This window comes from Scyliorhinus torazame, chromosome 4 (genome assembly GCF_047496885.1).
Source record: "Scyliorhinus torazame isolate Kashiwa2021f chromosome 4, sScyTor2.1, whole genome shotgun sequence".
Taxonomy (NCBI): domain Eukaryota; kingdom Metazoa; phylum Chordata; class Chondrichthyes; order Carcharhiniformes; family Scyliorhinidae; genus Scyliorhinus; species Scyliorhinus torazame.
Window position 1 is genome coordinate 359,472,511 of NC_092710.1, and position 14,335 is coordinate 359,486,845.

The window sequence follows — 14,335 nt, forward strand, 5'->3', positions numbered from 1 at the left end:
CCTGGGCCCTCTCTCTCTCTCTCCCTCAATCCCCCTGGGCCCTCTCTCCCTCAATCCCCCTGGGCCCTCTCTCTCTCTCTCTCTCTCTCCCTCAATCCCCCTGGGCCCTCTCTCTCTCTCTCCCTCAATCCTCCTGGGCCCTCTCCCTCTCTCTCCCTCAATCCCCCTGGGCCCTCTCTCTCTCTCTCCCTCAATCCCCCTGGGCCCTCTCTCTCTCTCTCCCTCAATCCCCCTGGACCCTCTCTCTCTCTCCCTCAATCCCCCTGGGCCCTCTCTCTCTCTCTCCCTCAATCCTCCTGGGCCCTCTCCCTCTCTCTCCCTCGATCCCCCTGGGCCCTCTCTCTCTCACTCCCTCAATCCCCCTGGGCCCTCTCTCTCTCTCTCCCTCAATCCCCCTGGGCCCTCTCTCTCTCTCTCCCTCAATCCTCCTGGGCCCTCTCCCTCTCTCTCCCTCAATCCCCCTGGGCCCTCTCTCTCTCTCTCCCTCAATCCCCCTGGGCCCTCTTTCTCTCCCTCTCCCTCAATCCCCCTGGACCCTCTCTCTCCCTCAATCCCCTGGACCCTCTCTCTCTCTCTCTCTGAATGAGCTCTCCCTCAGTCTCAGTCTCCTGTTATTTACCAGACATGTGAAGGATGTTTATTTTTACAGATATAGCTGATTGCTGATGAGTTGTGCTATGGTTGATTCTCAGTGTTTGGACTGGATGTGAGTTATTGGATGCATTTTTAGTGATAATGTCTGACCATTCGCACTGTGTTTCTCACACACTAGACACTGACACAAGTCTCTGTGATGTTGAAGCAGAGTTTTGAATCCAGCCTGCACTGTCAGAGAGCTTTGACACACTGCATTATCTTGCTGCTTGCTGACCGGAACTGGCTAACTGTCTTGCTTTGGTGGCAGAGGCCTGGGGGCCAGGCCTGGTGACAGAGGCCTGGGGGCCAGGCCTGGTGGCAGAGGCCTGGGGGCCAGGCCTGGCAGCAGAGGCCTGGGGGTCAGGCCTGGCGGCAGAGGCCTGGGGGCCAGGCCTGGCGGCAGAGGCCTGGGGGCCAGGCCTGGCGGCAGAGGCCTGGGGGCCAGGCCTGGCGGCAGAGGCCTGGGGGCCAGGCCTGGTGGCAGAGGCCTGGGGGTCAGGCCTGGTGGCAGAGGCCTGGGGGTCAGGCCTGGTGGCAGAGGCCTGGGGGCCAGGCCTGGCGGCAGAGGCCTGGGAGCCAGGCCTGGCGGCAGAGGCCTGGGGGCCAGGCCTGGCGGCAGAGGCCTGGGGGTCAGGCCTGGTGGCAGAGGCCTGGGGGTCAGGCCTGGAGTTGTCGTGAATGACGGACACAGACTGGGGGCTGGGCTGGGGTCGGGGGGTAGAGCCCGGGTAGACAGTGTTCAGTCTGCGGCGTCGGCATGGCGACGGGCTCTCAGTCCTCGACAGGGGCCGGATTCGAGGGGAGGCACTCAAGCTCCTCGCCTGGAAGGTGGGACATCTTGAAACAAGAGCGGGGCTGGGAGTGCGGAGTGATCCTCGATGGACTCCAGGCCTCGCGGGAGGAACGACACTCTGCTTCATCCAGGCGTCACTCTCACAAACCGAGGGCGGAATAATGGAGAACTTGTCGGGGAAAAATCTGAAAAACAAAACAACAGTTAAACAGAAAAAATAAAAAAAGGACAGGAAAGAGAGAGTAAGAGAGAAAGGAAAGAGAGAGAGACTCAGAGAGAGAGAGACAGGGGGCGCGATTCTCCACTCCCGCGCCGGTTGGGAGAATCGCCTGGGCCGCCAAAATTTCCGGGGACGCCGGTCCGACGCCCTCCCGCGATTCTCTCAAGCGGCGGGAACGGCCCGGGCGAGTTTCGCGGGCCGCGGGCCGGAGAATCGCCGGAGACACCCAAAATGGCGATTCTCCGGCACCCCCGCTATGCTGAGGCCCGGATGGGCCGAGCGGCCAGGCCAAAACGGCGGGTTCCCCCCGGCGCCGTCCACACCTGGTCGCTGCCGTCGTGGGCGGTGCGTGCACGCTGTGGGGGGGGCGGCCTGTGGGGGGGGCGAGGGGGGATCCTGCACCGGGCTTTACCTGGAATGTGGCGTGGCCCGCGATCGGTGCCCACCGATCGTCGGGCCGTCCTCTCTGAAGGAGGACCTCCTTCCTTCCGCGGCCCCGCAAGATCCGTCCCCCATCTTCTTGCGGGGCGGATTTAGACAGGACGGCAACCACGCATGCGCGGATGATGCCCGTTATGTGGCGCCGGCTGCGTCATCTACGCGGCGCCGCTTTTACGCGGGCGACAAGATGACGCGGCCCCGCTCCTGGCCCATTGTCGGGGCCTGAATCGGTCGGGACCGGGGCCATTCCGCGCCGTCGTGAATCTCGATGGCGCGGCCACTTCGGCGTGGGAGTGGAGAATCCCGCCCAGAGAGCGAGACAGAGAGAGACAGAGAGAGACAGAGAGAGACAGAGAATCAGAGAGAGAGAGAGACAGAGAATTAGAGAGAGAGAGAGACAGAGAATTAGAGAGACTGAGAGACAGAGAATTAGAGAGAGAGACAGAGAATTAGAGAGAGACAGAGAATCAGAAGAGAGAGAGACAGAGAATTAGAGAGAGAGAGACAGAGAATCAGAGAGACAGAGAATTAGAGAGAGAGAGACAGAGAATCAGAGAGACTGAGAGACAGAGAATTAGAGAGACAGAGAATTAGAGAGAGAGACAGAGAATTAGAGAGAGACAGAGAATCAGAGAGAGAGAGAGACAGAGAATTAGAGAGAGACAGAGAATTAGAGAGAGACAGAGAATTAGAGAGAGAGAGACAGAGAATTAGAGAGAGACAGAGAATCAGAGAGAGAGAGAGACAGAGAATTAGAGAGAGACAGAGAATCAGAGAGAGAGAGAGACAGAGAATTAGAGAGAGAGAGACAGAGAATTAGAGAGAGAGAGAGACAGAGAATTAGAGAGAGAGAGAGACAGAGAATTAGAGAGACTGAGAGACAGAGAATTAGAGAGAGAGACAGAGAATTAGAGAGAGACAGAGAATCAGAGAGAGAGAGAGACAGAGAATTAGAGAGAGACAGAGAATCAGAGAGAGAGAGACAGAGAATTAGAGAGACAGAGAATCAGAGAGAGAGAGAGACAGAGAATTAGAGAGAGAGACAGAGAATTAGAGAGACAGAGAATCAGAGAGAGAGAGAGACAGAGAATCAGAGAGAGAGACAGAGAATTAGAGAGAGAGACAGAGAATTAGAGAGACTGAGAGACAGAGAATTAGAGAGAGAGACAGAGAATTAGAGAGAGAGACAGAGAATTAGAGAGACTGAGAGACAGAGAATTAGAGAGAGAGACAGAGAATTAGAGAGAGAGACAGAGAATTAGAGAGACAGAGAATCAGAGAGACAGAGAATTAGAGAGAGAGAGACAGAGAATCAGAGAGAGAGAGACAGAGAATTAGAGAGAGAGAGAATCAGAGAGAGAGACAGAGAATCAGAGAGAGGGACAGAGAATCAGAGAGAGAGAGAATCAGAGAGAGAGAGACAGAGAATTAGAGAGAGACAGAGAATCAGAGAGAGAGACAGAGAATCAGAGAGAGAGAGAATCAGAGAGAGAGAGACAGAGAATTAGAGAGACAGAGAATCAGAGAGAGAGACAGAGAATCAGAGAGAGAGACAGAGAATCAGAGAGACAGAGAATTAGAGAGAGAGACAGAGAATTAGAGAGACAGAGAATCAGAGAGACAGAGAATTAGAGAGAGAGAGAGACAGAGAATTAGAGAGAGAGAGACAGAGAATTAGAGAGACAGAGAATTAGAGAGAGAGACAGAGAATTAGAGAGAGAGACAGAGAATTAGAGAGACAGTGAGACAGAGAATTAGAGAGAGAGACAGAGAATTAGAGAGAGAGACAGAGAATCAGAGAGAGACAGAGAATCAGAGAGAGAGATGCCAGTGTTATACAGTGACAGACCCGTCCCCACCAGTACTGTACCCCAGTGTTATACAGTGACAGACCCGTCCCCACCAGTACTGTACCCCAGTGTTATACAGTGACAGACCCGTCCCCACCAGTACTGTACCCCAGTGTTATACAGTGACAGACCCGTCCCCACCAGTACTGTACCCCAGTGTTATACAGTGACAGACCCGTCCCCACCAGTACTGTACCCCAGTGTTATACAGTGACAGACCCGTCCCCACTAGTACTGTGCCCCAGTGTTATACAGTGACAGACCCATCCCCACCAGTACTGTACCCCAGTGTTATACAGTGACAGACCCGTCCCCACCAGTACTGTACCCCAGTGTTATACAGTGACAGACCCGTCCCCACTAGTACTGTGCCCCAGTATTATACAGTGACAGTCCCGTCCCCACCAGTACTGTACCCCAGTGTTATACAGTGACAGACCCGTCCCCACTAGTACTGTACCCCAGTATTATACAGTGACAGACCCATCCCCACCAGTACTGTATCCCAGTGTTATACAGTGACAGACCCGTCCCCATCAGTACTGTACCCCAGTGTTATACAGAGACAGACCCGTCCCCACCAGTACTGTACCCCAGTGTTATACAGTGACAGACCTGTCCCCACCAGTACTGTACCCCAGTGTTATACAGCGACAGACCCATCCCCACCAGTACTGTACCCCAGGGTTATACAGCGACAGACCCGTTCCCACCAGTACTGTACCCCAGTGTTATACAGTGACAGACCCGTCCACACCAGTACTGTACCCCAGTGTTATACAGTGACAGACCCGTCCCCACCAGTACTGTACCCCAGTGTTATACAGTGACAGACCCGTCCCCACCAGTACTGTACCCCAGTGTTACACAGTGACAGTCCCGTCCCCACCAGTACTGTACCCCAGTGTTATACAGTGACAGTCCCGTCCCCACCAGCACTGTACCCCAGTGTTATACAGTGACAGTCCCGTCCCCACCAGCACTGTACCCCAGTGTTATACAGTGACAGACCCGTCCCCACCAGCACTGGACCCCAGTGTTATACAGTGACAGACAGACCTGTTCCCACCAGTACTGTACCCCAGTGTTATACAGTGACAGACCCGTCCCCACCAGCACTGTACCCCAGTGTAATACAGTGACAGACCCATCCCCACCAGCACTGTACCCCAGTGTTATACAGTGACAGACCCGTCCCCACCAGTACAGTACCCCAGTGTTTTACAGTGACAGACCCGTCCCCACCAGCACTGTACCCCAGTGTTATACAGTGACAGACCCGTCCCCTCCAGCACTGTACCCCAGTGTTATACAGTGACAGACCCGTCCCCTCCAGCACTGTACCCCAGTGTTATACAGTGACAGACCCGTCCCCACTAGCACTGTACCCCAGTGTTATACAGTGACAGACACGTCCCCACCAGTACTGTACCCCAGTATTATACAGTGACAGACCCGTCCCCACCAGCACTGTACCCCAGTGTTATACAGGGACAGACCCGTCCCCACCAGTACTGTATCCCAGTGTTATACAGTGACAGACCCGTCCCCACCAGCACTGTAACCCAGTGTTATACAGTGACAGACCCGTCCCCACCAGCACTGTACCCCAGTGTTATACAGTGACAGACACGTCCCCACCAGCACTGTACCCCAGTGTTATACAGTGACAGACCCGTCCCCACCAGCACTGTACCCCAGTAGTATACAGTAACAGACCCGTCCCCACCAGTACTGTACCCCAGTGTTATACAGTGACAGACCCGTCACCGTCAGTAGTGTACCCCAGTGTTATACAGTGACAGACCCGTCCCCACCAGTACTGTACCCCAGTGTTATACAGTGACAGACCCGTCCCCACCAGTACTGTACCCCAGTGTTATACAGTGACAGACCGTCCCCACCAGTACGGTACCCCAGTGTTATACACTGACAGACCTGTCCCCACCAGTACTGTACCCCAGTGTTATACAGTGACAGACCCGTCCCCACCAGTACTGTGCCCCAGTGTTATACAGTGACAGACCCATCCCCACCAGTACTGTACCCCAGTGTTATACAGTGACAGACCCGTCCCCACCAGCACTGTACCCCAGTGTTATACAGTGACAGACCCGTCCCCACCAGTACTGTACCCCAGTGTTATACAGTGACAGTCCCGTCCCCACCAGTACTGTACCCCAGTGTTATACAGCGACAGACCCGTCCCCACCAGTACTGCCCCCCAGTGTTATACAGTGACAGACCCGTCCCCACCAGTACTGTACCTCAGTGTATACAGTGACAGACCCGTCCCCACCAGTACTGTACCCCAGTGTTATACAGTGACAGACCCGTCCCCACCAGTACTGTACCCCAGTGTTATACAGTGACAGACCCGTCCCCACCAGTACTGTACCCCAGTGTTATACAGTGACAGACCCGTCCCCACCAGTACTGTACCCCAGTGTTATACACTGACAGACCCTCCCCACCAGTACTGTACCCCAGTGTTATACACTGACAGACCCATCCCCACCAGTACTGTACCCCAGTGTTATACAGTGACAGACCCGTCCCCACCAGTACTGTATCCCAGTGTTATACAGTGACAGACCTGTCCCCACCAGTACTGTACCCGAGTTATACAGTGACAGACCCGTTCCCACCAGTACTGTACCCCAGAGTTATACAGTGACAGACCCTCCCCACCAGTACTGTACCCCAGTGTTATACAGTGACAGTACCGTCCCCACCAGCACTGTACCCCAGTGTTATACAGTGACAGACCCGTCCCCACCAGCACTGTACCCCAGTGTTATACAGTGGCAGACCCGTCCCCACCAGTACTGTACCCCAGTGTTATACAGTGACAGACCCGTTCCCACCAGTACTGTACCCCAGAATTATACAGTGACAGACCCGTCCCCACCAGTACTGTACCCCAGTGTTATACAGTGACAGACCCGTCCCCACCAGTACTGTACCCCAGTGTTATACACTGACAGACCCTCCCCACCAGTACTGTACCCCAGTGTTATACACTGACAGACCCATCCCCACCAGTACTGTACCCCAGTGTTATACAGTGACAGACCCGTCCCCACCAGTACTGTATCCCAGTGTTATACAGTGACAGACCTGTCCCCACCAGTACTGTACCCCAGTGTTATACAGTGACAGACCCGTCCCCACCAGTACTGTACCTCAGTGTTATACAGTGGCAGACCCGTCCCCACCAGTACTGTACCCCAGTGTTATACAGTGACAGACCCGTCCCCACCAGTACTGTATCCCAGTGTTATACAGTGACAGACCCATCCCCACCAGTACTGTACCCCAGTGTTATGCAGTGACAGACCCGTCCCCACCAGTACTGTATCTCAGTGTTATACAGTGACAGACCCATCCCCACCAGTACAGTACCCCAGTGTTATACACTGACAGACCCTCCCCACCAGTACTGTACCCCAGTGTTATACACTGACAGACCCATCCCCACCAGTACTGTACCCCAGTGTTATACAGTGACAGACCCGTCCCCACCAGTACTGTATCCCAGTGTTATACAGTGACAGACCTGTCCCCACCAGTACTGTACCCCAGAGTTATACAGTGACAGACCCTCCCCAAAAGTACTGTACCCCAGTGTTATACAGTGACAGACCCGTCCCCACCAGTACTGTATCCCAGTGTTCTACAGTGACAGACCCGTTCCCACCAGTACTGTACCCCAGAGTTATACAGTGACAGACCCTCCCCACCAGTACTGTACCCCAGTGTTATACAGCGACAGACCCGTCCCCACCAGTACTGTACCCCAGTGTTATACAGCAACAGACCCGTCCCCACCAGTACTGTAGCCCAGTGTTATACAATGACAGACCCGTCCCCACCAGTACTGTACCTCAGTGTTATACAGTGGCAGACCCGTCCCCACCAGTACTGTACCCCAGTGTTATACAGTGACAGACCCATCCCCACCAGTACTGTACCCCAGTGTTATACACTGACAGACCCGTCCCCACCAGTACTGTACCCCAGTGTTATACAGCGACAGACCCGTCCCCACCAGTACTGTACCCCAGTGTTATACAGCGACAGACCCGTCCCCACCAGTACTGTATCCCAGTGTTATACAGTGACAGACCCGTCCCCACCAGTACCGTACCCCAGTGATATACAGTGACAGACCCGTCCCCACCAGTACTGTTCCCCAGTGTTATACAGTGACAGACCCGTCCCCACCAGTACCGTACCCCAGTGTTATACAGTGACAGACCCGTCCCCACCAGTACCGTACCCCAGTGATATATAGTGACAGACCCTCCCCACCAGTACTGTACCCCAGTGTTATAGTGACAGACCCGTCCCCACCAGTACTGTACCCCAGTGTTATACAGTGACAGACCCGTCCCCACCAGTACTGTACCCCAGTGTTATACAGCGACAGACCCGTCCCCACCAGTACTGTACCCCAGAGTTATACAGTGACAGACCCGTCCCCACCAGTACTGTACCCCAGTGTTATACAGTGACAGACCCGTCCCCACCAGTACTGTACCCCAGTGTTATACAGTGACAGACCCGTCCCCACTAGTACTGTGCCCCAGTGTTATACAGTAACAGACCCGTCCCCACCAGTACTGTACCCCAGTGTTATACAGTGACAGACCCGTCCCCACTAGTACTGTGCCCCAGTATAATACAGTGACAGACCCATCCCCACCAGCACTGTACCCCAGTGTTATACAGTGACAGACCCGTCCCCACCAGTACAGTACCCCAGTGTTTTACAGTGACAGACCCGTCCCCACCAGCACTGTACCCCAGTGTTATACAGTGACAGACCCGTCCCCTCCAGCACTGTACCCCAGTGTTATACAGTGACAGACCCGTCCCCACCAGCACTGTACCCCAGTGTTATACAGTGACAGACACGTCCCCACCAGTACTGTACCCCAGTATTATACAGTGACAGACCCGTCCCCACCAGCACTGTACCCCAGTGTTATACAGGGACAGACCCGTCCCCACCAGTACTGTATCCCAGTGTTATACAGTGACAGACCCGTCCCCACCAGCACTGTAACCCAGTGTTATACAGTGACAGACCCGTCCCCACCAGCACTGTACCCCAGTGTTATACAGTGACAGACACGTCCCCACCAGCACTGTACCCCAGTGTTATACAGTGACAGACCCGTCCCCACCAGCACTGTACCCCAGTAGTATACAGTGACAGACCCGTCCCCACCAGTACTGTACCCCAGTGTTATACAGTGACAGACCCGTCACCGTCAGTAGTGTACCCCAGTGTTATACAGTGACAGACCCGTCCCCACCAGTACTGTACCCCAGTGTTATACAGTGACAGACCCGTCCCCACCAGTACTGTACCCCAGTGTTATACAGTGACAGACCGTCCCCACCAGTACGGTACCCCAGTGTTATACACTGACAGACCTTTCCCCACCAGTACTGTACCCCAGTGTTATACAGTGACAGACCCGTCCCCACCAGTACTGTGCCCCAGTGTTATACAGTGACAGACCCGTCCCCACCAGTACTGTACCCCAGTGTTATACAGAGACAGACCCGTCCCCACCAGTACTGTACCCCAGTGTGAGACAGTGACAGACCCGTCCCCACCAGTACTGTACCCCAGTGTTATACAGTGACAGTCCCGTCCCCACCAGTACTGTACCCCAGTGTTATACAGCGACAGACCCGTCCCCACCAGTACTGCCCCCCAGTGTTATACAGTGACAGACCCGTCCCCACCAGTACTGTACCTCAGTGTATACAGTGACAGACCCGTCCCCACCAGTACTGTACCCCAGTGTTATACAGTGACAGACCCGTCCCCACCAGTACTGTACCCCAGTGTTATACAGTGACAGACCCGTCCCCACCAGTACTGTACCCCAGTGTTATACAGTGACAGACCCGTCCCCACCAGTACTGTACCCCAGTGTTATGCAGTGACAGACCCGTCCCCACCAGTACTGTATCTCAGTGTTATACAGTGACAGACCCATCCCCACCAGTACAGTACCCCAGTGTTATACACTGACAGACCCTCCCCACCAGTACTGTACCCCAGTGTTATACACTGACATACCCATCGCCACCAGTACTGTACCCCAGTGTTATACAGTGACAGACCCGTCCCCACCAGTACTGTATCCCAGTGTTATACAGTGACAGACCTGTCCCCACCAGTACTGTACCCCAGAGTTATACAGTGACAGACCCTCCCCACCAGTACTGTACCCCAGTGTTATACAGTGACAGACCCGTCCCCACCAGTACTGTATCCCAGTGTTCTACAGTGACAGACCCGTTCCCACCAGTACTGTACCCCAGAGTTATACAGTGACAGACCCTCCCCACCAGTACTGTACCCCAGTGTTATACAGTGACAGACCCGTCCCCACCAGTACTGTATCCCAGTGTTATACAGTGACAGACCCGTCCCCACCAGTACTGTATCCCAGTGTTATACAGTGACAGACCCGTCCCCACCAGTACTGTACCCCAGTGTTATACCGTGACAGACCCGTCCCCACCAGTACTGTACCCCAGTGTTATACAGTGACAGACCCATCCCCACCAGTACAGTACCCCAGTGTTATACAATGACAGACCCGTCCCCACCAGTACTGTACCCCAGTGTTATACAGTGACAGACCCGTCCCTACCAGTACTGTACCCCAGTGTTATACAGTGACAGACCCGTCCCCACCAGTACTGTATCCCAGTGTTATACAGTGACAGACCCATCCCCACCAGTACTGTACCCCAGTGTTATACAGTGACAGACCCGTCCCCACCAGTACTGTACCTCAGTTTTATACAGTGGCAGACCCGTCCCCACCAGTACTGTACCCCAGTGTTATACAGTGACAGACCCATCCCCACCAGTACTGTACCCCAGTGTTATACACTGACAGACCCGTCCCCACCAGTACTGTACCCCAGTGTTATACAGCGACAGACCCGTCCCCACCAGTACTGTACCCCAGTGTTATACAGCGACAGACCCGTCCCCACCAGTACTGTACCCCAGTGTTATACAATGACAGACCCGTCCCCACCAGTACTGTACCTCAGTGTTATACAGTGGCAGACCCGTCCCCACCAGTACTGTACCCCAGTGTTATACAGTGACAGACCCATCCCCACCAGTACTGTACCCCAGTGTTATACACTGACAGACCCGTCCCCACCAGTACTGTACCCCAGTGTTATACAGCGACAGACCCGTCCCCACCAGTACTGTACCCCAGTGTTATACAGCGACAGACCCGTCCCCACCAGTACTGTATCCCAGTGTTATACAGTGACAGACCCGTCCCCACCAGTACCGTACCCCAGTGATATACAGTGACAGACCCGTCCCCACCAGTACTGTTCCCCAGTGTTATACAGTGACAGACCCGTCCCCACCAGTACCGTACCCCAGTGTTATACAGTGACAGACCCGTCCCCACCAGTACCGTACCCCAGTGATATATAGTGACAGACCCTCCCCACCAGTACTGTACCCCAGTGTTATACAGTGACAGACACGTCCCCACCAGTACTGTACCCCAGTATTATACAGTGACAGACCCGTCCCCACCAGCACTGTACCCCAGTGTTATACAGGGACAGACCCGTCCCCACCAGTACTGTATCCCAGTGTTATACAGTGACAGACCCGTCCCCACCAGCACTGTAACCCAGTGTTATACAGTGACAGACCCGTCCCCACCAGCACTGTACCCCAGTGTTATACAGTGACAGACACGTCCCCACCAGCACTGTACCCCAGTGTTATACAGTGACAGACCCGTCCCCACCAGCACTGTACCCCAGTAGTATACAGTGACAGACCCGTCCCCACCAGTACTGTACCCCAGTGTTATACAGTGACAGACCCGTCACCGTCAGTAGTGTACCCCAGTGTTATACAGTGACAGACCCGTCCCCACCAGTACTGTACCCCAGTGTTATACAGTGACAGACCCGTCCCCACCAGTACTGTACCCCAGTGTTATACAGTGACAGACCCGACCCCACCAGTACTGTACCCAGTGTTATACAGTGACAGACCCGTCCCCACCAGTACTGTACCCCAGTGTTATACAGTGACAGACCCGTCCCCACCAGTACTGTACCCCAGTGTTATACAGTGACAGACCCGTCCCCACCAGCACTGTACCCCAGTGTGAGACAGTGACAGACCCGTCCCCACCAGTACTGTACCCCAGTGTTATACAGTGACAGTCCCGTCCCCACCAGTACTGTACCCCAGTGTTATACAGCGACAGACCCGTCCCCACCAGTACTGCCCCCCAGTGTTATACAGTGACAGACCCGTCCCCACCAGTACTGTACCTCAGTGTATACAGTGACAGACCCGTCCCCACCAGTACTGTACCCCAGTGTTATACAGTGACAGACCCGTCCCCACCAGTACTGTACCCCAGTGTTATACAGTGACAGACCCGTCCCCACCAGTACTGTACCCCAGTGTTATAAAGTGACAGACCCGTCCCCACCAGTACTGTACCCCAGTGTTATGCAGTGACAGACCCGTCCCCACCAGTACTGTATCTCAGTGTTATACAGTGACAGACCCATCCCCACCAGTACAGTACCCCAGTGTTATACACTGACAGACCCTCCCCACCAGTACTGTACCCCAGTGTTATACACTGACAGATCCATCCCCACCAGTACTGTACCCCAGTGTTATACAGTGACAGACCCGTCCCCACCAGTACTGTATCCCAGTGTTATACAGTGACAGACCTGTCCCCACCAGTACTGTACCCCAGAGTTATACAGTGACAGACCCTCCCCACCAGTACTGTACCCCAGTGTTATACAGTGACAGACCCGTCCCCACCAGTACTGTATCCCAGTGTTCTACAGTGACAGACCCGTTCCCACCAGTACTGTACCCCAGAGTTATACAGTGACAGACCCTCCCCACCAGTACTGTACCCCAGTGTTATACAGTGACAGACCCGTCCCCACCAGTACTGTATCCCAGTGTTATACAGTGACAGACCCGTCCCCACCAGCACTGTACCCCAGTAGTATACAGTGACAGACCCGTCCCCACCAGTACTGTACCCCAGTGTTATACAGTGACAGACCCGTCACCGTCAGTAGTGTACCCCAGTGTTATACAGTGACAGACCCGTCCCCACCAGTACTGTACCCCAGTGTTATACAGTGACAGTCCCGTCCCCACCAGTACTGTACCCCAGTGTTATACAGTGACAGACCCGTCACCGTCAGTAGTGTACCCCAGTGTTATACAGTGACAGACCCGTCCCCACCAGTACTGTACCCCAGTGTTATACAGTGACAGTCCCGTCCCCACCAGTACTGTACCCCAGTGTTATACAGCGACAGACCCGTCCCCACCAGTACTGCCCCCCAGTGTTATACAGTGACAGACCCGTCCCCACCAGTACTGTACCTCAGTGTATACAGTGACAGACCCGTCCCCACCAGTACTGTACCCCAGTGTTATACAGTGACAGACCCGTCCCCACCAGTACTGTACCCCAGTGTTATACAGTGACAGACCCGTCCCCACCAGTACTGTACCCCAGTGTTATACAGTGACAGACCCGTCCCCACCAGTACTGTACCCCAGTGTTATGCAGTGACAGACCCGTCCCCACCAGTACTGTATCTCAGTGTTATACAGTGACAGACCCATCCACACCAGTACAGTACCCCAGTGTTATACACTGACAGACCCTCCCCACCAGTACTGTACCCCAGTGTTATACACTGACAGATCCATCCCCACCAGTACTGTACCCCAGTGTTATACAGTGACAGACCCGTCCCCACCAGTACTGTATCCCAGTGTTATACAGTGACAGACCTGTCCCCACCAGTACTGTACCCCAGAGTTATACAGTGACAGACCCTCCCCACCAGTACTGTACCCCAGTGTTATACAGTGACAGACCCGTCCCCACCAGTACTGTATCCCAGTGTTCTACAGTGACAGACCCGTTCCCACCAGTACTGTACCCCAGAGTTATACAGTGACAGACCCTCCCCACCAGTACTGTACCCCAGTGTTATACAGTGACAGACCCGTCCCCACCAGTACTGTATCCCAGTGTTATACAGTGACAGACCCGTCCCCACCAGTACTGTATCCCAGTGTTATACAGTGACAGACCCGTACCCACCAGTACTGTACCCCAGTGTTATACAGTGACAGACCCGTCCCCACCAGTACTGTACCCCAGTGTTATACAGTGACAGACCCATCCCCACCAGTACAGTACCCCAGTGTTATACAATGACAGACCCGTCCCCACCAGTACTGTACCCCAGTGTTATACAGTGACAGACCCGTCCCTACCAGTACTGTACCCCAGTGTTATACAG

General features: G+C 54.4%; 1 protein-coding gene across 3 annotated transcripts in view; it reads right to left on the reverse strand.

The window, feature by feature from the left end:
- Nucleotides 1–517: 517 nt before the first annotated feature.
- The window catches only part of LOC140411218 (tau-tubulin kinase 1-like), a 399,055-nt gene continuing 385,237 nt past the window's right edge, over nt 518–14,335 (reverse strand). For all 3 annotated transcript variants that reach the window (XM_072500324.1, XM_072500323.1, XM_072500325.1), the window contains one exon: nt 518–1,614. In XM_072500324.1, coding sequence (XP_072356425.1) covers nt 852–1,614 — 763 coding nt within the window. In that variant the 3' untranslated portion in view covers nt 518–851. The remainder of the gene's footprint in view (nt 1,615–14,335) is intronic.